The sequence below is a fragment of the Musca domestica genome, unplaced genomic scaffold (genome assembly GCF_030504385.1).
Source record: "Musca domestica strain aabys unplaced genomic scaffold, Musca_domestica.polishedcontigs.V.1.1 32, whole genome shotgun sequence".
NCBI lineage: Eukaryota > Metazoa > Arthropoda > Insecta > Diptera > Muscidae > Musca > Musca domestica.
In genome coordinates, this window is record NW_026712311.1 from 7,408,669 (window position 1) to 7,432,505 (window position 23,837).

General features: G+C 37.0%; 1 protein-coding gene across 1 annotated transcript in view; it reads left to right on the forward strand.

Moving 5' to 3' along the window:
- LOC109612860 (protein CEPU-1-like) overlaps nt 1-23,468 on the forward strand; it is a 91,572-nt gene extending 68,104 nt beyond the window's left edge. Inside the window, exons 3-6 of the mRNA XM_059125110.1 lie at nt 12,803-13,019; nt 21,183-21,341; nt 23,283-23,411; nt 23,464-23,468. Coding sequence (XP_058981093.1) covers nt 12,803-13,019; nt 21,183-21,341; nt 23,283-23,411; nt 23,464-23,468 — 510 coding nt within the window. The remainder of the gene's footprint in view (nt 1-12,802; nt 13,020-21,182; nt 21,342-23,282; nt 23,412-23,463) is intronic.
- Nucleotides 23,469-23,837: the final 369 nt, after the last annotated feature.

Below are 23,837 nucleotides of genomic sequence, written 5' to 3' on the forward strand. Positions count from 1 at the left end.
GGTACTTGAACAGGTACTTCAAAAAAAAAAAAATTATTAAAATATTATTTAAAATATTCACGTTCATAACCCTGGAGGTCCTTGAAAAATTTGCCTTCAAATAATCTATGTTTACAACCCTGGACATCATTGAAAAAAAAATATTTAAAACATCCACGTTTATAACCCTGGAGGTCCTAGAAAAAAAAGTTTTAAAATATTCACGGTTATAACCCTGGTGGTCCTTACAAAAATTATCTTTAAAATATCCACGTACATAACCCTGGAGGTCCTTGAAAAAAATTTTCTTCAAAATATCCAAGTTTATAGCCCTGGAGGTCCTTGAAAAAAATTTTCTTGAAAATATCCAAGTTTATAACTCTGGAGGTCCTTGAAAAAAATTTTCTTCAAAATATCCAAGTTTATAACCCTGAACGTCCTTGAAAAAATTTGCCTTTAAATAATCTACGTTTACAACCCTGAAGGTCCTTGAAAAAAATTATATTTAAAATATCCACGTTTATAACCATGCAGGACCTTGAAAAAAAAAATCCGCGTTCACTACCCAGGAGGTCTTTGAAAAATCCACGATTAAAACCCTGGAGGTGCTTGAAAAATTTTCTTTGAAAAATCCACAATTAAAACCCTGGAGGTGCTTAAAAATTTGTCTTTAAAATATCCACATTTATAACCCTGGAGATCCTTGATAAAATTGTTTTTAAAAATCCACGTTTATACCCCTGGAGGTCCTTAATAAAACTGTCTTTATAAAATCCAAGTTTATAACCTTAGAGGTCCTTAAAAAAAATTCTCTTAAAAATATAACCCTGGAGATCCTTGAAAAATTTGTCTTTAAAAAATCATTGAAAGTTTTGAAAGCTATTTTTTGTTGGTGCCTATTGCAGGATTCCTGTCGAAATTGAAAACCTTTAAAGCTCTTCTGTGTTTTAAAAAATAGTTGACCTTTTACAGGTGTCCTGTTTATAGAATTTCCCTTAAAAGCTCTGTCGATTATTAAAAAAAAAAAACTCTTAAAGCTCTGTTAAAAAACCTTTAAAGTTCTTCAGTCGATAGAATTTTTTTCTAAGCTTCCATCGTTTATAGGAGACCTTCGTCTATGGGAGACCTTCTACTTGTTAAACGCTTTGTTCGATAAAGTCCTTTAAACTTTTTAAACTTTTATATGTATAACCTTTTAAATCTCTTCTATTCAATAAAAAGTTATTCTACTTATAGAAGTTTTGAAAACTTTTCGACCTCTAGAAGATATCCACAATAAAACCTTCAAAGGCTTACTATATATAGAACATCAGTTAGGGGTCTTCCGTTCATGGAAGCAATTTTGAATGGTCTTCCATTTTTCAAACACCTTTTAAAAGCTCTCCTTTTTTCAAATTTCTACTCATCGATATTCCTACTGTGGAAGTCCTTTTGAAGTACACATTAAAGCTTTCAAAGGCTTCCCATATATAGAACATCAGTTGTGGGTCATTCGTTCATGGATGCAGGATTGACTCGCCTTCTGTATTTCCTATCTTTTAAGTTCTTACAAATAGATATTCTTAATTTTGAAGTCCTTTTGAAGGACTTCGTTCTTTGGAATACCATTTAAGAATTTTACTCTTTTCAAACCAAATGTTTGAAGACTCCGTTTTAAATTTACAAAACCGTTCTACATCCCACAGATTATCTTGCCTCAATTAACAATAAGGTTGGCTAACCCTTTTTCCCCCATTCAATGGGCTTCCCTTTTTTACATTCCTTGGGGGCGATTGTTGTCTCCTTGTTTTTGCATTCATAAGCAATTGTAATTCCTTGTGGGAGAGGTAAGCCGAAAAAAAGAAGAAAATAACTCAAGAAGTATGCAGTCTTTTTTCAAACCCAAAGCACAGAGGGAAAAGAAATTTAAAGGTTTCCTAGAATTTAAAATGTAAAGAAAGACCTCATTCCTTTCAACATTTTTCATCTGATCAAAATCTATGATTTCATTGAGGTTTATTGACTGATGCTTTCCCGTTGTCTGGGACAAATTAGCTCATCAATGTAAACTATAACTTTTCATTTGGTTTGCCAACTCATTTCCTCATATTTTCCTTAGCTACAATCTCCTTTTTGCAGTGGGCAGCAATCATGGGGCTGGGGCAAGGAGACGAAAACCACTACATACTTTTTGGCTTGTGGGGTGTTAATGTGGCCCTAAAACTCTTTACGTGTTGTAGTTAAGCGATAATAAAATCTCAAAGTCACGTTCGACAAATGTTTCAAGCTGGTTGGGTTTTCCTGCTAACTGGCCGTTTGCTTATTTTCTTCTTTACGTTTTTTGGACAATTTAGCTATTACAGCCAGTCTTGCTTTGGCACTTTGCGAAGATGTCCGCTTTTTGTGGTTGTGGACAAACTATTTCAACAATAAATGGCCACGTTCTTCGACGTCTGCATGATTTCTGTTTGAGTTATCCGGATTTTTTTTCGAAATGTTCAGTGTTTTCCCTCTGTCTGTTCGGTTATTGTAATGTTTGTCTTTAAATCATCATCATCATCAATATTTGTAGCTTCTCCCTTGCCATCGTCAAGGTTCCTACGAATGGTCATTGGTGGCCAGTGGTGCACCTCAATATCATACTCAGAACGAAGATGGAGATGGAGATGAAGATGAAGATGTTCGTCGAAGTCATGCATGATTGGCAATGACGCAGTGCAGTATTTGTCTTTAATATTTTCGGTAGAATTTTTAAAATTTCAGACACACAATTCTTTTGACACACACACAGACACCTTAAGCCCAGGGGCTTAATTCTGATTTAATACAGGATATAAATATAAGTTTATTAGTTCGGCCTCATTCTTCGACTTGCACTCATTGCTACATTAAGGATTTCGAATAATTTTTGCTGAGATCACAGAAAATGTCCTGCTGTGCTGTTGACCACACATGTGTGTGTGTCAGGGTATATGTGAGCGTGTGCGTGTGTGTGTCTTGTGTCGCCTTTTGCTTGATTAGAAATAATGAAGAGTAAATCTTAATCTAGCCAAATAGACAGACAACATAACACAAAGCGTGAGAGAAATATGTAATTGAAGATGTGGCATTATTGCGGTTAACCGAAATTGTGGGTAATAGGAGACCACAAAAAGAGAAATAATAATTTAGGCCAGTGAATTGTTTAAGGGTTACAAATAAATGTAAGGGAGAAAAAGTATTAAATATCGTTGCAAGAAAGACTTCAACTCAACTCGAAAACAATTACAAAATTACAGAGCATTCTATGGAAATTGAACATTTTCTACAGAAATCTAAAATGATTGGTATCGAAAACCCAGTCACGTTTTGCTTAAGCTACGCTTAAAAAAAAATGGTCTTTAAAAAATCCACGTTTATAACCTTGGAAGTCCTTGAGAAAATGGTCTTTAAAAAATCCACGTTATAACCTTGGAAGTCCTTGAGAAAATGGTCTTTAAAAAATCCACGTTTATAACCTTGGAGGTCCTTGAGAAAATGGTCTTTAAAAAGTCCACGTTTATAACCTTGGAAGTCCTTGAGAAAATGGTCTTTAAAAAATCCACGTTTATAACCTTGGAAGTCCTTGAGAAAATGGTCTTTAAAAAATCCACGTTTATAACCTTGGAGGTCCTTGAGAAAATGGTCTTTAAAAAGTCCACGTTTATAACCTTGGAGGTCCTTGAGAAAATGGTCTTTAAAAAATCCACGTTTATAACCTTGGAGGTCCTTGAGAAAATGGTCTTTAAAAAGTCCACGTTTATAACCTTGGAGGTCCTTGAGAAAATGGTCTTTAAAAAGTCCACGTTTATAACCTTGTAGTCCTTGAAAACATGGTCCCTAAAAAATCCACGTTTATAACCCTGGGGTCCTTGAAAACATGGTCCTTAAAAAACCCACGTTTATAACGCTGGAGGTCCTTGAAAACATGGCCCTTAAAAAATCCACGTTTATAACCTTGGAGGTCCTTGAAAAATGGTCCTTAAAAAAATCAACGTTTATAACAATGGAGGTCCTTGAAAAATGGTCCTTAAAACAATCCACGTTTATAACAATGGAGGTCCTTGAAAATGGTCCTTAAAAAATCCACGTTTATAACAATGGAGGTCCTTGAAAATGGTCCTTAAAAAAATCCACGTTTATAACAATGGAGGTCCTTGAAAATGGCATTTAAAAAATCCATGTTTATAACAATGGAGGTCCTTGAAAAATGGTCCTTAAAAAAATCCACGTTTATAACAATGGAGGTCCTTGAAAAATGGTCCTTAAAAAAATCCACGTTTATAACAATGGAGGTCCTTGAAAAATGGTCCTTAAAAAATCCACGTTTATAACAATGGAGGTCCTTGAAAAATGGTCCTTAAAAAATCCACGTTTATAACAATGGAGGTCCTTGAAAAATGGTCCTTAAAAAAATACACGTTTATAGCAATGGAGGTCCTTGAAAAATGGTCCTTAAAAAATCCACGTTTATAACAATGGAGGTCCTTGAAAAATGGTACTTAAAAAAATCCACGTTTATAACAATGGAGGTCCTTAAAAAGTGGTCTTTAAAAAATCCACGTTCATAACAAAGGAGGTCCTTGAAAAATGCCTTTAAAAAATCCACGTTTATAACAATGGAGGTCCTTGAAAAATGGCCTTTAAAAACTCCACGTTTATAACAATGGAGGTCCTTGAAAAATGGTCCTTAAAAAATCCACGTTTATAACAATGGAGGTCCTTGAAAAATGGTACTTAAAAAAATCCAAGTTTATAACAATGGAGGTCCTTGAAAAAATTGTCTATAAAAATCCACGTTTGCAACCCCGTAGGTCCTTAAAAATATGGTCGTTAAAAAAATCACGTTTATAACCCTGCAGATCCTTAAAAAAATGGTCTTTAAAAAGTTTACGTTTGTCCTCCTTGTCAGAGATTATATTCCTGGAGGTCCTTTAAAAAAGTCATTAAAAATCCAGGTTTGACGATCTTTCGATACTTGAAAATATTCTTTAAAAAGATCATTTTTATATTTCTGGAAATATCTAAAATATCTAAAACTGAAGGTCTGATGTTCCTTGGAAAAAAATTCTTCTAAAAGTACAAAAATCCAGATTTATATACTAGGATGTTCTTAAAAAATAGCCTTTAAAAAATACGACCCTTTGGTCCTTTAAAAATAGCCTTTAAAAAAATCAAAAAATCTTTAAAAATTGTTTGAAATTGTTTAAAAAGTACATGCTTTATGGTCCGGCGGATCTTAGATCCTTAAAAAATCCTAACAAAAATCCACGTCTATATTCAATGGGATCCTTGAAAAAATCTTTTTAAAGTTTTATTCTTCAAAAGAGCCTTTAAAATATCCAAGATAGTATTCCTGTAGGCCCTTTAAACAAATCGTTTAAAATTCACGTTTGACGGTTTTTTGATGCTGGATTAAATTCTTTAAAAAATCCATGTCTGAAGGTCTTTATTCCTTGAAATAAAATCTTCTAAAAATCCAAGTTTATATTTCGAAAGGTCCTTAAAAAAATTGGCGGTGGGCTTTAAAAAATCTTAAAATCTTCGCCGATAGCTCACTTGGTCCTTAAAAAAATATTCTTTAAAAAATCAAAGTTTTATTGCCTTTTGTTCCTTTAAATATATCCTTAGAAACCCCAGGTTGATAGCTCAGTTGGTTCTAGAAATAATATTTAAAAAAAATCCACGTCTGAAGGTCTGTTGTTCTTCGAAAAAATCTTCCAAACATCCACCTTTGCTTGTCTTTTGGTCCTTGAAATATATCCTTTTAAACGTTCGCTGATAGCTCAGCTGGTTCTTGAAAACTTATTCTTTAGAAATCCTAGCTCAATGATCAGTTGGTCCTTGCAAAAATTATTCTTTTAAAACCTAAGTTTTATTGGCTTTTGGTCCTTAAATATATCCTTAAAAATCCCAGTTTGGTTCTAAAAAAAATGTTTTTAAAAAAATTCAAGTTTTGTTTGAGTTTGAGTATGACCTTAAAAACCTCAACGGAGGTAAATTCTAGAAAAAATATTCGTTAAAAAAATCCAACCCTAAAAGTCTGTTGTTCCTTCAAAAAAAAAAATCATCATCCACTCTTGCTCGTCGAATGATCCCTAAAATATATCCCTAATAACCGCTGATAGCCCAGTTGGTCCTTGAAAATTTATTCGTTTAAAAAAACAAATATGGCTTAACATGTCCCCGAATCAGGTCAGAAATCAGACCTTGAAGGTATATCCTAAGGTATTGCATAATATGCACATAAAAATTATTCCGCAGTGTGCCGTTCATATGATGTTAAATGTGTGTGTTGTAGTACTTTCTAGTGTACGTCTTTTTTTTTTTCTTTTTTTTCTTTCTTTCTAGTGTACGTCTACCGTTGAGATTGTCAAGTTATTTACACATTCTCAGCTTCTGCCATTTTCAGCTCAGCCACATTCTCAGCTACTTATGGCTGTGGCTGGTAACACATTTCAATGTCTAGTCTTATCGTTGAGTTAGCAACTCTGTGAAGTTTAGCATTATCTTTTGACAGGCAAAAACCCTGATAGATCCTTTAGCATGCGTTACACTTACTACCCTCTTTGTTTTTGCAATTGTCACACACCAGAACATGGAAAAAGTAACGAGATCTTCTTCTTTTTCTTCGTCTATGCATAGCGATTTGTTGCATTCTCGACACGTTTTACATGAGAAAAGTAGTTTACCTTTTTGCTCTTCGCAACATAAAATTCTATGGCTGCTCATTATCACGGTGATAATGTTTGTGAAAATTTCTGTTCTACAACAAAATTTTCTGCTGGGTATGACAAAATTAAATTACAATATTTGGTTATTTTTTTTTTAAGTAAAAAAAAAATAAAGAAAATTGTTACAACATCTTTTAGTTTAAATATTTAATGTTGGTCTTAGTTCTAAGAAACATTCCTGGTTTCCTTTTTGGTGAAGTACTGGAAAGTTTTCTGCAGCATTCCTTTGCCTTGTCGCATTTGAAACTTGCTTCCCTTATTTGTGTCTGTGTCTGTTCGGCTGTTGTTGTAAAAACTTTATTTTGCCATTTGTAAAATCTACTTAAGTCTATTTAAGTTGACTTTCATATATAATTTTTAGTTAACTTTAATGTTTGCGGAATGTCGAACCAACACACACACAACTTTGTGTTTACAGGGGGAAGTGAAATTGTAAAAAAAAACAACTTTTTATGACTTATTGGCTTAATAATCAATGACATGAAATAGTGCAAAATTTCGATAAAAAAAATTTAAAAGATTTTTTTTGGGTGTAAAAACAGAAGGGAATTAAGACTTTAAAATTGTTCAATATTTTAAATAAGTACTATACAGTTTTCTTAACAAAATTATCAGTATAGAAATCAGCTTTCTAAAAAATCAATAAATACTTGGAATTAGCAAGAAAATTAGGTGTTGTAATTTATTTATAAACCTACCCTTTAAATCCTCACATTTGTATGGAATCTTCATAAAACTTATAAAAGGTTTTCAAGAAGTGTAGCAAATATTCAACATTTTAGAATTTAGTTTTTAATGGTCCTAAAACTGAAGACACTGTTTCTTGTCGAGAGATTCTGAGAACTAAGAAACCGTGATCCCTAGTATGCAAAAAAGAGCCAGATAATTCAAATCTGCCAAGCCGAACTATTATTGATCAACGAAGGAGAAAACCATTGAATATTCTATACCAAATCAAATACCTTAGCGAATGACGTATATACCCTTTTCGGAAGACGTACTACCAATATTGGAACTAGATATCCCATCCTTATACGAAATCTAATTGTCGTAGAAGTAAAGTAGTATGAGAACTTTGACGAAAATTTGGGGAATAGTCTCACATGGCATGGTTGTGACCATAGAAAATATTGACCTCTTTGTAACAGAGATACAAGAAGATGTGAGAAACAGTGGACTAATATTTCCCATATTCGCTCCTGAGATAAAAAAAGACGGATTTACAGGGGGAGATAAAAAAACTGCAACAAAGTCAAACGCCATAATTTTTACATTTTTTTTTTAATTTAATTGAATGAAATCAACAAATGTCGGAAATAGCATCAAATTTTAGAATAAGTTTAGATTTGTTCGAATTGGTCACCTTTGGCACGAATTATGGCCTTTAAACGGCCAATGAAACTGTCACGCGCTGCCCGAATGTTGCTCTGCGGTATTTTGGCCCATTCCCGGCGTAACGCTTGCTGATGGTGATCGACACTTTGGTTTTTTTATGGTGCCAACCTTCGTTTCCCAAATTTTCCAGACGCAATAGTCCAACGGTTTGGTATCCGGAGATTTTGGTGGCCATTGTGCGCTGGAAATGAAGCGAGGTAGCTCATTTTGTAAGCATTCTTGAGTGGCCCGTGCTGAGTATTGTTGATATGTCAACGGTCCGCGGCGAAAGTGTTTGCGTGCCCAAGGCTTTAATACACCCTCCAGAATATTTTCGCGATAATATTCGGCATTTATTCTGATGCCACGGTCGATTAATACGAGCGGAGAGCGACCATCGGCTGTTAGGACGGCCCACACAATCACCATGGCCGGCGCTTGAGTTCTGGTGGCCAACCGAAGGTGCACATTTTCAGCTGACCTCTTTGGCAAGTAAACACGATCATTTTGTTTGTTTACAAACTGCTGGACAACGAATGTTTTCTCATCGGGGAAAACTAAATTCGCCAGTTCTCCTCTTTAGGCCAAGCGAAGCAATTCTTTAGCTCTTTTGATTCTATTTTCCGCAACAGATGCGGTGTAAGTTCTTGCACTTTTTGGAATTTCAATGGCGTTGCCCCGAGCTCATTTTTCAATATTTGCCGAATGGAAGATTGCGATATGTTCAGCTCACGAGCTGTTTTTCTGGTTTCTAGCAAGTTGCTTCTTTACTTTTCCAACCATTTCTGCTAATGTTGCTGGTTTCTTCCGTCCACTTTCTTGACGTCGGGCTACGCTACCAGTATCACAGTAAAGAGCGATGGTACGAGACACAAAGCCACGATACGATAGCCACTTGTAGTCATATAGCCAAAAATCACACTATCACGCTTGAATTCCATCAAGAATAACTTTTTTTCTGGAAAATTCTCACCAAAATGCTTTTGTACGCTTATAAACAATATAATGAGCTGTCACTGGAATAATTTTAACAACTGTCGGACGAGTCGCTTAGAAATGACAGCAGTCGGAAGTTGTTTGCAGTTCTTTTATTTCACCCTGAATATATAAAAGAGTAGTGAAATAACTGACTGACTGAGAATCAAAGACCAGGCGAAACGTCTGAAGCTACAATCTTGAAATTTTGCAAGATTTTGAAGTCTTGGTGCTTATGCATGTGATAGCCTTGGAACATTTTATTAAAAGGGTACGAAAAGTACTACCAATTTAATACTTCGTATTGGGCAAATGGAATGAGCTTGAATTCTGAAATTGGGAATGAGAGTCTCTGATGTGGTGAAGGATAGATGTACCAAAGGATGGAAATTCGAACTTAAAGGTTACGAAAAGTTCTAAAATGGTACCAAACATCTAAAACAGTACCATTTGGTGTTACGTGAACGCATAGAGGTAAAAACTCGAAATTTCGAAATCTCACATTTGGTTTTGGAATTGTGAACTATAAGTGCACGAAAAGCACTAAATGGTAGTAAAAATGTTATTGGCTGATGGAATAGGGCAGGAATATTCAAATTTGATTTGAGGTCTCTGTTGGTCTCTGTGGTTAGGATATGGAGGTGGTGTTTATATGTACGAAAAGTACAAAATTTGTACCAAATTTGATATTGGGTTAAGGGATAGGGCAGGAATTGATTTCTCTCTTGGTATGGAGGTGGTTTTAGGAATTTGTCCTATAGGTATAGTACTAAATGGTATTAAATTTGGTGTTGGTTGATGTTTATAGTTAAGATATAGAAGTGGTTTTGGAAATGTAAAATATAATTGTACGAAACGTACTAAATAGTACCAAACTTGGTATTGGGTGAGGGAATATAACTATTTGTACAAAAATTTGATATTGAGCTGCAATTTTATATTGAGGTCTCTGTTGGCATCTGGTGGTGGTTTTATAAGTGCATGCTATAATTGTCCGAAAAATACTAAATGGAACAAATTTTGGATCACTGTTGGTTATTTGTACTAAAGGAATATAGTTTAAATTCTGAAATTTAATATTTTGATTTTTGTAGAGATATGGAGGTGGAAATATGACCTATATAAGAAAATTAGTAACCAAATTTGGGCGAAGGAATAGAACTGTAGAACTGGAATTCTAAAATTTGATATTGAGGCCTTGAGATCTGGTGGAGGTTTTATAAATGCATAAATTGTTCGAAAAGTACTGAATGGTAAAACTTTGGATCACAATTTGTGTCAAGAATGGAGAAATGGATTTTTTTTGGATATGAGTACCAAAGGAATTCTAAAATTTTACATTTATCTGAGGTTAGATTTGGATGTGGGAAAATTGGAAAGTTCTTCGAAAAATACCAAATTGTATTGAATTTGCCGTTGAGTGAATGGATAGAGCTTGAGGTCCCTGTTAGTATCTGGATTTGAGCTATGGTGGTGGTCTTGGAAATGTATTCTATATTAATACGAAAAGTACTAAATTTGGTATAGGGTGAGGCGATATAGCTGAAATCTTGAAATTTGATATGGATGTCACTTTTGCGGTCTAGGGTGGATATGCATACTATATGTTACTAAATTTAGTATTGGGTGAAATTATATAGCGTAAATTCTGAAATTTGATATGGAGGTCGCTGTTGGCTTCTAGGGTTTACATTCGAAGATGATGAAATAGTTTTGGATCGAAAAATTGGATGTGAGTCTATTGTGCAATGGTTTTACTAAAATCTTCCTCGGTAAACTTCAAAATGAAAGATTTTGAAGATTTTTTCGTGTAAAAGGTAAACTTGAATAATATCTAAAGCCTTAAAAGTCTGAAAATTGGTTGAAGTTTGGATTAAAAAAAAGGTTGTCAATCTACAAATATTGTACACATTGGGTACTAAAGAGGCCTGACATGAACAGTTGGACGAGTTCATGGGTTACTGATAGCCCCTCTTTAAAAGTTAAGTTTTTGAAATACTGCAATTTCGAAGTCGGCTCTGAAACAAAATTCCTATCTTTCTATGAAACCCCCCTTGGGTTTTTACCTTCCACAATTGAAAAACAACAATTATTAAAATTGTTGTAAAAAAGAAGACTCATTAAGAAGAAGAAGTACAATCGCATAATGAATATTTTTGTAGAACATTTCGTCCTAAAAAATTCAAATTTTTGAATGCTCTTCACCCCTTTTTTGCCCGAAAAAAAAGAAAGGCAATAAAATATATTTCGGCACCCAAATATTTAACAAAAAAAATCGCTCTGAAAATTCAGTATTTGGTCCTCAAAGACAACTCATTCTGAAATAACCTTTCTTCAGTTAAATGCCCTTTTCGTCCTTCTTTTGAACCCTTACAAAAAAAGCCGCCAAATAAGATTAATTGCAGAGCAAATATTTCACAAAAGTATCACCTTTAAAATTCTAAATAGGGTCTCCAAGCGTCCATTGTCCTTCTTGATTTTTTCAAGATCCTGGATCACAAATCTGTATGAATTTGTACTTTATAATTTAAGACAACTCAAGCGGAGAAAACGTTTCTTTAATGAAATGTCCTTTTTTGTCCTTCTTTTGAACCCTTGCAAAAAACCCGCCAAATAAGATTAATTTCCGCTCAAATATTCCACAAAAATATCACCTTTAAGATTCTAAATAGGGTCCCCAAAGACAAGAGGTCGATAATGTAAACTTTTCATTGTCCTTCTTGATTTTTTTTAAGATCCTTGTCCACAAATCTGAATTTGTATTTTTTTTTTAATAATTCGTATAATTTTTTCGATATGCAGAAAACACGTAATCCGATGACCATAACCATTAGTAGACATCGTCATGCCCAACAGAATATTTTAATTATTTTTTCTTGGCGATGACATCCGGTAATCTGAATTTTTATCAATTTAATCCTTTGAGAAGTAACTTCCTTTTCTTGTCTTTCAACAACATCAACTTTTCGAATTTTTCCATTTCACACATAAAACCAACATTAAAAAACAATCTCCACCAAATCGTGTATTCAAAAGTCGGATCATCATCGGACTTTTATCGATTGTTTACCGCAATTATCATTAAAAGCTGTCAATAAGATAAATGCTGATGAACCCTTAATTATATTTAAACAGTTGTCCACTTCTGACAGCCTGGGTGACACATTGACACAATCAAGAAAATTTAATTCAACATTTATTTTTTAATGTCTTAAAAGGGCAGCTGTGTGTGTGAGGATGCTTACTTGGATGTGTTAAGCAAAAGGTAGAAAAACGTACGCACACAATGATTATAAAATTAATCACCTATCCACCCTCAGCTGCTACATCCCGCATTAACATGCATATTTACATAATGTAATTGGCTGTTCTCAGACATTGTAGCCGGGCGAAAAAGGACACTTTACAATATTCAAAGGATAAGCTTGATGATGATGATGAGGATGCTCTACATGTAGACATAACCTCATTTAACAACACTTTTGTCACCACCAACAACATCGTCATCATCATCACCGTTATCCTGCTCACTACTTAGGCTTACAATTTCAGTGCTTCAGCTCAGACTCCATTACACGCAGATTATCACCTTTTGTGTGTGTGTGCGTGTGAGTGCCCAAGAATACATTTTAACCCAGAAGCAGTAACAGCACCAACAGCAGCAGCAGTAATTCATTGGCTTTTTGTGTTTTTGTTTTTCTTTCATTTCATGACTGTCTGCCACCTCCGAACTGTTCGAACAGGTGGCCTGGATGCATTTCGAACAATCGGCCATCTTAACCGTGCACAATCATGTGATAACGCGCAATCCACGCATCAGTGTGACACACGACAAACATGATCGCCATCGCAGCTGGTATTTGCACATCAACAATGTCCAGGAGGAGGACAAAGGACGCTACATGTGCCAGATCAACACGGTGACGGCCAAAACGCAGTTTGGTTATCTCAATGTAGTCGGTAAGTGTGGACAATAATAACTTAAGCAAATGGTCAAGGGAGGGCAGTTTTTCGTTACAAAAAAAGAAAATTCCATTAAATGCCAGCCCTTTTCCCAAAACTCCGATTGGGAATTCGTGGTAAAAAATAATCATAAATAAATTAAAAATAAATTATGCCAGGCAATTCCAATTCCATATCCACCCACCCCACTTTAGCCTTGTCCTTGATAGCTGCATGCATGGCATCCCTTGCAGCCAATCTAACATTAAGTCGCAGAATTTATGCCTCAATGATTTCCCAGTTATTTTACTTTTGATCCAGAGTCAAGTGAGTTTTCGCATGGCCTCTAAGTCTCCAAACAGCAGCTGTTGCCACTGCTTTGGGGAAAGCAAATATCTCAGTTCAATTGAACTGAGAAAGTCGAAAAAAAAAGGAAAATCACTGTTTGCATTCCTCTGCTTGTTTATATCCTTGAGGCTTCTACGAAATGCGTTAGGAAAAACCCCGTGTATTTTTTTAAACACAAAAATAGGAGGAATAATGTCACTTGAGAGTTGCGCAGAAAAAAAACTCACATAAATATTCAATTTAATTATTTTTTTCTGCTTCTTCTTCTTTTTCTCATAATAAATCAAGACTGGGTTATATTTTGTTTATTTTTCGCATGCAATTATTATTGTGATTTGTGTGGGTGTTTGGCTGTGGTTTCTCTGGAGTAATAATAATAATAAGCATTGGGAAAATAATATTTGTAAATAAAATTAGATCCCACCATAAATAATTAATCTCTGCAAGGAATTGGAGCTTAAGTGTGAGGAGAAGAAAATGTCTTAGGATATAATAACTCGAAAGAGTGAGAGAGAGTTCAAAAGAACAAATTTATGGTCATTTTTGCCAGAGCCTCCACAAGAAATATGAATACTTCAGGGAAATGGAAGCCGTGGAAGGAGAAGTGCTTATACCCCTCTTAGATAAACTCGACGTAATGGCTTCAGATCATTTGGCATGGGCACATTGTAGGGTATATTTTATTATTTTTACCGAATTTTTACATCGAGTTCGTAGATTGGCAACAGGGCCACTCCCTCTAGTACCTCCCCACAAAAGTCCAAAAGTTGACTAACAATAAAAAATTAAAAATCTCATAACAAGCGAGAGGAGCACATGACAAAAATCAAACTTGCCCACCGTAAAATTCAGATAAGCCTTATGTCTGGTGAAAAAAATTTACAATATTGACCCAACCTCACAAAAGGTCGACATTTTGATGTGGGTAATCAATTTACGATTTTCTCTATTTTTCCTTGAAAATCTGAAAATCTGAAAATTGATTATATTATTTTTTCTCATACCTCTCTCTGAAAAAAGCTGGAAAATTTTGAAAAACATTCCTAAGCATATTTCATAAAAAAACGAATCAAGTACCCGATTTAGTTTAAAAGTGGTGCGTGATAATATTTATATCACACTTAGGTCTGTAACGATCATGAAAAATATTAACCCACTGCTTGTCGTACTTCCCTCCTAAAAGTTAACATTTTTTAATACGAATAATTCACATTTAATTTGAAATTATTTTCTTTTGCCCGAATAAGGCACCATTCCATCTCGTATCTCTCCCACAATGGACCAACATTTTATGCTCCAAAGAGGTTATCTCTTTCTTCTTGAGTCTCAAAATGCCTAAACTTGGTGAAATTAATTTAAACAAAAAAAAAAATCAGTATGTTCGGCCCGGTCGAACTTTTAATACTCTCCACAATTCAGAAGGACTTTACAAATGCTCAAAGAAAGTCCGTTTAAAAATACTGTTAAAATCATAAAAATACCCAATATAGGGATTTGCCGTCATACGGGGTCTATACGATAACATGGACCTGCATAGGCAATTTTCTGTCTTAGGCTTCCGTACAAATTAGGAACTTCATATACGAAATTTAAAATAATGTCGATAAATAATGTGGCTAAAATCATAAAAATTCCGAATATAGGGAAATACGAAATTTGAAACAATTCCAAAGGATAATGTCGGTGAAGTCATCAAAATACCGAATATATGGAGGGACTCTTATATAGGGCCTATACCAAAACTTAGGCCTATATTGCCAGTTCTATGCAAGAATGTTTCTAACATAATGAGAACTCAATTTACAGCAAATTCGTGTTAAAATTATGACTAAAACACCTCAAAAACTTTAAATCTGTCGGTATAGTTATATGGGACCCATGCCAAAAAGTAGACCTACAGGGTGAGATCAAAAAACTGCAACAAAGTCAAACGGTATAATTTTTACATATTTTTTTTTAATTTTATTGAATGAAAGCAAAAAATGTCGGAAATGGCATCACATTTTAGAATAAGTTTAGATTTGTTCGAATTGGTCACCTTTGACACAAATTATGGCCTTCAAACGGCCAATGAAACCGTCACACGCTGTCCAAATGTTGCTCTGCGGTATTTTGGCCCATTCCCGGCGAAGCGCTTGTTTGAGGCGATCGACACTTTTTTAGTGCCAACCTGGCTTTCCAAAATACCCCAGACACAATAGTCTAACATATTGGAACATTTGGTGGCCATTGTGCGCTGGAAATGAAGCGAGGAACCTCATTATGTAACCATTCTTGGGTGGCGCGTGCTGAGTGCGATGGTGCTGAGTTCTGTTGGAATGTCCAAGGTCTGCGGCCAACATGTTTGCGTGTCCAAGGCTTTAATACACCCTCCAGAATATTTTTGCGATAATATTTGGCATTTATTCTGATTCCATGGTCGATTAATATGAGCGGAGAGAGACCATCGGCTGTTATGATTTGAGTTTTGGTGGCCAACCGAAGGTGCACATTTTAAGCTGACTTCTTTGGCAAGTAAACACATTCATTTTGTTTCTTTACAAACTGCTGGGCAACGAATGTTTTCTCATCGGAGAAAACCGAATTCGGCAGTTCACCACTTTCGGCCAAGCGAAGAAAACTCTTTAGATCTTTTGCGTCTATTTTATTTCTGTTGCGGTGTAAGTTCTTGCACTTTTTGCAATTTCAATGGCTTTACCCCGAGCTCATTTTTCAATATTTGCCGAATGGAATATTGCGATATGTTCAGCTCACGACACTATTTTCCCACCAAAATGCTTTTGTAAAAAATTTGAACTCTTTGAGGAAAAATCCTAACAAATATTGACGTAAAACATTCTAAAAGTCAAAAAAATCCATGTATGTAGACAAAGTTATAGGCCTTACATTACTGAAGAGATACATTTATTCAGACCTGATATTCATTGTAGGAAACACTATTAATAGACCTAGGATCATTAAATTGATGTAGTTGCCTTGAATGATTCACCCTAACCCTAATAATATTTAAGGAATCAACGTTTATAGTACTGGAAGTACTCAAAAGATCCACGAATGTAACCATATTACCTCACCTCTAGAGAACCTCCAAAGGTCTATCCATGATATTTTTTAATTATTGGCCTGCAGGCCTGAAACTATTCATTTTTAGGCCTGATTATCCATAAAGGATCAACAATTTTCGTGCTGATACTAATTGATTGTTAAAGCCCTGATAGACCAAGGATCATAAATCTGAGTTAGCTGCATTGAGGGATTCACCCTAACTCTGATAGTCCTCAAGCGATGACCATTATAGTCCTGGAAAATTGACGAATGTAACTTTCTTGCCTTACCACTAGATATCCTCTAACGGTCTATTCATGATAGTTCTTAGAGGACCCAAAATGATCGGCCCGGCAGTCCATGTTTGCAGTTATGATTGTCTATAAAGCATTCACAATCATCGCCCTGATAGTCGTTAAGGGATCCATATTTGTAGACCGAATTTTCTATAAAGGATCCGCAATTAACGTCCTGACAGTCCTTAATGGACATTTTTTAAGTTCTGATGGTGATTTTGAAAATTAAATGATCCTCGTTCTAATAGTCTTAAAAGGACTCAGAATAAAGACCATGTAAGCGGAGATAACCCCTAAAGGTCCATAATATTAGCTTTTATAGTCCCTAAAAATCCTTGAAGAATCTTTAATATAGAATTCTGATAATACTGACTTGGTCCACATTTATAGCCTTGATATTCCTGAAAAAATTCAATTCTCAAAAAAATCAAAAGCCAATAATAAATGTTAATCTTTTGCCACTTCTGAGAGACTTTGGGAAATATTGGTTCCAGATCTAGGAAGACCATTTACGTGCAACATCTACCAATAAATTTGAAATGAGCAAATTAGTTTAAGTTGCTATTATTCGAAAATTAGAGAACGAAACCTGATGGTTTTTTTTTATTATTTGTCACAATATCTTGTGCAATTCTTTCGAGTATCTCGCCTATATGAACTGTATCGTTTATTATAGTGTTGTAGGGTATTCAACGGTCGGCCCCGCTCGACTGTAGCCTCTGCTTACTTGTTTTCTTCTAAAAACCATCCTATAACAATAAACCCAATATTCCCCCCAAAACAATTTTAAATTCCACCAGGTCTTATTCAAACCACAAAACTAACCGCTTTGATAAGACCAATTATGATTTGTGGAGACCAACTAAAAGTTCAGCAAAAAACAAGTGATTTGCATTTTTTTCTTCTTTAATAACCAAACGAAAGACAAATTGTTTATGAAAAAAGTTTAAAAACAAAGGCACCATGCCGCTTCGTTTCCACATCTTCCCCTCTCCCCGCAATTCATCACCTTATGGCAACCATGAAGAAAATGAAAGCGAAATTAAAAACTGCGTTGATTTAATTTTAAAAGTGTCATCATGAAATAACTTTTAGATGGACACCGAACAGAAGACCTAAGACGGCTCCATCAAACACACACACATATACACACATCTATAACTATACAAAAGATTTTGTAGCAAATATATTAAGCAGCATAAAGAAGAAGAAAGAGCTCTTTCCTCAATTTCATTATTTTTCCTCGCCATGCCTCGCATAGCCGTCTAAGGCTCGGCGAAAAAATTATGATGAGAAAGAAATATTGCAGCGGCAGCATCGAACCACTTTAGAGGCTTTGGGAATTAACGGTGAATGTCACAGTTTTTGACTTTTCTCCCCATTGAACAGACATGAATATCAACAGCAACGGCAACGACTCGAAGCATGCTTTTCCAAAAACACCAACAACACCGCAGAAAGTTCTGCTTCGTTGCGGACGTAAGCCTTAGAAAAGCGTGTCTGTGTCGCCGAGTGCCAGCCTTATTAAAAACAAACAAATAGAGCCATAATAACACAACATTATGGCTTAAAGAGTGTACCGAATAGAACTTGAAGTAGTAGTCATAGCAGTAGTGGCAAAAGAAGAAGGAGAAGATGAGACGAAGAAGTAGATGAAAAAATCCTAAGACATAAACCTCATCAGTAGTCAGTCCCCAGTCATCAACGGTCAGGACACAACATCATCTTCATCAAAACTCATCATCATTATGATACTCATCAGCGACAGTTGGAAAGTCATCAGTGGGAGGGAGTTGGGCGGAAGACAGTGGAAGATATTGTGGATAATGGGTTTCATCGCTGGTCTATAGTCTATAACTGGCCTGCAGACGACCCATCCTATAGGTCGTCTATAGCTGGCCTGTAGACGACCCGTCCTTTAGGTCGTCTATAGCTGGCCTGTAGTCAACCCGTCCTCCAGGTCGTCTATAGACACACCCTCCAGTTCGATTGAAGCTCGTCCAGTCCGATTAAAGCTTCAGTTTGATTTAATTTGGCCTATAGACGACCCCTCTTTTAGGTCGTCTATAGACACGCCCTCCAGTTCGACTTAAGCTCTTCTATGGACGCGCCCGAATAAAGAATCAGCCTGTCTATGGAAGCTCCCTGGCCTTCAGCTCGTCTATGGAAGCTCCCTGGCCTTCAGCTCGTCTATGGAAGCTCCCTGGCCTTCAGCCTGTCTATGGAAGCTCCCTGGCCTTCAGCTCTTCTATGGAAGCTCCCTGGCCTTCAGCTCTTCTATGGAAGCTCCCTGGACTTCAGCTCGTCTATGGAGACTCACTGCCCTCCAGCTCGTCTATGGAGACTCACTGCCCTCCAGCTCGTCTATGGAGACTCACTGCCCTCCAGCTCGTCTATGGAGACTCACTGCCCTCCAGCTCGTCTATGGAGACTCACTGCCCTCCAGCTCGTCTATGGAGACTCACTGCCCTCCAGCTCGTCTATGGAGACTCACTGCCCTCCAGCTCGTCTATGGAGACTCACTGCCCTCCAGCTCGTCTATGGAGACTCACTGCCCTCCAGCTCGTCTATGCAGGACTCACTGCCCTCCAGCTCGTCTATGCAGACTCCCTGCCCTCCAGCTCGTCTATGCAGACTCCCTGCCCTCCAGCTCGTCTATGCAGACTCCCTGCCCTCCAGCTCGTCTATGCAGACTCCCTGCCCTCCAGCTGTCTATGCAGACTCCCTGCCCTCCAGCTCGTCTATGGAGACTCCCTGGCCTCCAGCTCGACTATGGAGACTCCCTGGCCTCCAGCTCGTCTATGGAGACTCGATGGCCTCCAGCTCGTCTATGGAGACTCGATGGCCTCCAGCTCGTCTATGGAGACTCCCTGGCCTCCAGCTCGTCTATGGAGACTCCCTGGCCTCCAGCTCGTCTATGGAGACTCGATGACCTCCAGCTCGTCAATGGAGACCCACTGGCCTCCAGCTCGTCAATGGAGACCCACTGGACTCCAGCTCGTCAATGGAGACTCCCTACCTGGCATCCAGCTCGTCAATAGAGACTCACTGGCCTCCAACTGGTCAATGAAGACTCTCTGGCCTTCAGCTAGTCTATGGAGACTCCCTGGCCTCCAGCTCGTCTATGGAAGCTCCTTGGCCTCCAGCTCGTCTATGGAGACTCCCTGGCCTCCAGCTCGTCTATGGAGACTCCCTGGCCTCCAGCTCGTCTATGTAGACTCCCTGGCCTCCAGCTCGTCTATGGAGACTCCCTGGCCTCCAGCTCGTCTATGGAGTCTCCCTCCAGCTCTTCTACAGAGTCTCCCTCCAGCACCTCTACAGAGTCTCCCTCCAGCTCATACATAGAGTCTCCATACAGCTGCTCTACCAAGTCTCCATCCAGCTCAATAGAGTCTACCTCTAGCTCATATATATGGAGACTCCCTCTAGGTCCTCTATAGAGACCCCCTCCAGCCCCTCCATAGAGATTCCCTCCAGCTTCTCAATAGAGATTTTCTCCAGCTCCTCTATAGAGGTTACCTGTGCAGACTCCCTCCGTCTCCTCTAGAAAGAAAAGAAAAAATATTTATTTTATTTCATTTTCCCTCTCCCACTGTTCCTTAAACCAAAGTAAACAAATGAATCCCATGCCATCTTCCTCGTTTTCCCGGAAACCTTTTAGAATGACAGCTTCTCACCGGGTATGTCCATCCAGCTAACCTAACGGTAACTTTACTTGATGCCAATGTTATTTATTTAGATTGTTAGCTGTTGAAAAAAAAAGAACTCAACATTCATCCACAGACTCGACAGAGGAGTACATCATCTTATGGCGGGAATAAGTGGCAGCATAACAAGTCAAAAACTCATTTAGCCTCTTGGCCAAATAAATAAACAAGTGTTTCCGAACAAACGACTTTTGCAACAAACTGTTCTACACCACCGCAACATTGCAATTTGAGTTGAGTTGATGATGATGCTGATGGAAGAAAATAAAGCTTAAGGTTCGCCTGGCTACTGTCCCTCAATTATTTGGTATCATGGCACAATTACCGCCCCTTCCCGCCAGCCACACGCCATTGAAGCACTTTAGTGCCGAAACCCCCGACTTTGAGGTAACAACCAGTGTCCCAAGTTTATTTTAAAACTACTTTATTACCTACTTACCAACACTCCGCAGAGAGTGATTGCCAAGTCGAGGAGGCACTCATCTCAAGAGTCAAACACATACATTCATACATTCATAGATATATTATTCTATTAAAGCAACAGACTTCAGACCACAAGAGTCTAGGAGGTTAAAGCCAAAGCAAGTACCATTGTATGACACTCATTGACCTGGGATTTTCCTGTATTATCCCCGAGAAGAGTTTATCTTTACTAAGTGGGCTAATGATATTTTTGTTTCCTCTTTTGGACAAATTAAGGCTGATGACACCCTTCCTCGGTTTGTGTTTCCATAAGAGTTTATTGCATTTCCTTTCTACATAATTTGTCTCTTTTTTCTTTCTAGTGCCGCCCAACATTGATGACTCGTTGAGTTCAAGCGACGTCATTGTACGGGAAAACTCCAACATATCACTGCGATGTAAAGCGACCGGTAGTCCCAAACCGGTCATCAAATGGAAGAGAGATGACAATTCAAGGATAACAATTAGTAAAAATCACATAGGTAAGTACAGGAGAACGGAGGAGCAGAAGGAAAAGTATGTGGTGAGTAGAAGAGGGAAGGGAGTTCTGATCATCCAAAAAGACTCCTTAAACCTCTTCGTCTATAAATAGTTTCCGCGAATTCTTTCTATAAGGTTTCTTTCAGCTCCAGGTCTATTAAGACCTCTTCTAGCCCCCTAGTAATTTCTATAAGTCCTCCCGTTAGCTCCTGATCTATAAAGGCTCCCCCAAATCCTCATCTAAAAAATCATCATTCAGCTTCTCCCGCAAAGCTATCGACTTTATAAACTTTTTTCACCTCCTCTACAAATACTTTTGCCAGCTCCTTTTACCTAAAATTTTCTTTAAACGATATGCCTATTGAGCCAAACTTACGTTGCCCTCCCATAGGGTCCACCCATAATGCTGCTTCTTATCTATTTACAAGCAATTCATCTCCTCGAATTCAAGGACCTCTTGTCTTCAAAGACTTTAGCTCCCCTTCTATAAGGACTTTCCACACCGAGAAAAAGTCTTAGTTCAGTCCATCGTCAATGGAGACTACTATTTAGCTTCTTGTCTTTAGAGACATCCTCATATCACTGAGCATAATTCAGCACCTCGGCTCTAAGGTCCACGCTTAGTCATCTCTTATTCAGATCCCTTTTTCATCCTCTTCTAGTTCATGGTCTATAAGAGTTTCCTCAAGCTTTGAATAAGGAATTCCTTTAGTTCCTCGCTCAAAAGGACTTCTCGTTAGGTCCTGGTCTTAAAGGACTTGTCAATGCCTCGAACCTAAATTTTGAGCTTTTTAACTCCTATCCTACAAATACTTCAGCCAGTTTCTCGTCCAAATGGGATCCCTTTATCTATGAACACTTCCTTCAGTTTCTCGTTTTACCAATATCCTTCTGATTTTGAATTTAGTCCTCGAATTTTGAATTTATATAAAAAAATTGTTTAACCATTTTCGTCTATAAATTAATTATACATTCCGCACCTCTATTTTATAGACATCTAGTTCATTATCTACATGGACTTTGCTCAGCCTCTCGTCTAGGAATTCTGTTTTATTTCGTCCAAACTCATACAAAACTCAGTTCAGACCCTCTCCCATTCTTCCTTTGTCTTCTTCTCTAAATTTCCTTAGTAAAAATTTCCGTGAAATCTGGAGGTTCTGCTACTTATATCTGAATCCTGTTTTTAACTCCTCATCTATAAATACGCCATTGAATCACTTGTCATTGAAAACTGCTTAATTTTTTATCTAAAAATACATTATCTTCTCCTGACCGAACTACATTAAAAATCTGTCATTTACTCTCCTTTCAGTACCTCATCTGGAAAATCTCCTTTAATTTACCCGTGTAAAATGATCCCATTCTATTCCTCCGCCTTCGACATTTCCTTCAAATGACCATTCAAAAATATTTCCTCCGGCCGGGTACAAATAATCCAACCAGTTAACTTTTTTAAAAACTCTTTCAAATAAATTTTATTAACATTTTTCTTAGCTGCCTTCTAGGAATAAGACCCAATTCCCACAAACGGTCCTGGCTAACAAAATTTCTATTTTACATCCGCTATTTAAAAATCATCTGTTTAAAATTCTTCTTGTCTGTAAAAACCCTATTCTGTCTTGGCTTAGATTCTTCCTGCTTGTCCTTTTTAAAAACCAAAAAGTCCTGTTCCACTACTCCTCCCTTGAAAGCTTAATTCAGTTTGTCTATAGAAAATCCCTTTAGTATCCCCTATGTGAAATCCTTTTCTGTCTCTCCCCTGAAAATAATTCCCTTATACTCCTACTCTTATACAAACTCATTTTGGATATATTTCCATAAAAAAATACCCTTCTACTCCTCGCCTATAACATCCTCTCTCTGACTCTGTGATACCGCCAATTAATAATAAATTTTATATTTTAAAAACTCATATTTCTTTGACTTTTCCCTTAAATTTCCAGTCAGCGAATGGGAAGGTGATACCCTGGAATTGACGCGTATCTCTCGCTTGGATATGGGCGCCTATTTGTGCATAGCCTCAAATGGGGTGCCACCCACGGTTTCGAAGCGCATCAAAGTTAGTGTGGACTGTAAGTACCAAAAAAAAATAAACATAAAAAATATTAGCAAAATTTAATTTAGATTAGAATCCTTCGTACGAAAAATATGATTCTGAAACTGTAGACAAAAAACCACTCCAATGAAATCAGTCAAAACTTTAAAAAACAAAACGTACTGCCGTGTAACTAACAACTTCAAAACAACGAGATTTTTTTTCTCACTTTACACTACAGCATTTTTACATCTTGTTATGACTAATATGCCTAAGCTTCCCCGACCTAACATGTTTGTTGGTTGTTGTTGTTGTTGAATTGAGCAACACAGCATCATCAGCATTTTAGCTTGTAGGCACTTTCCAAACTAAACTCCTCCATTTGCCATATGAAACAGACTCAAAAAAGTCGAAACAAACAAACAAAAAAGACTAGACTACTAAACCGGTAATGGATGCAATT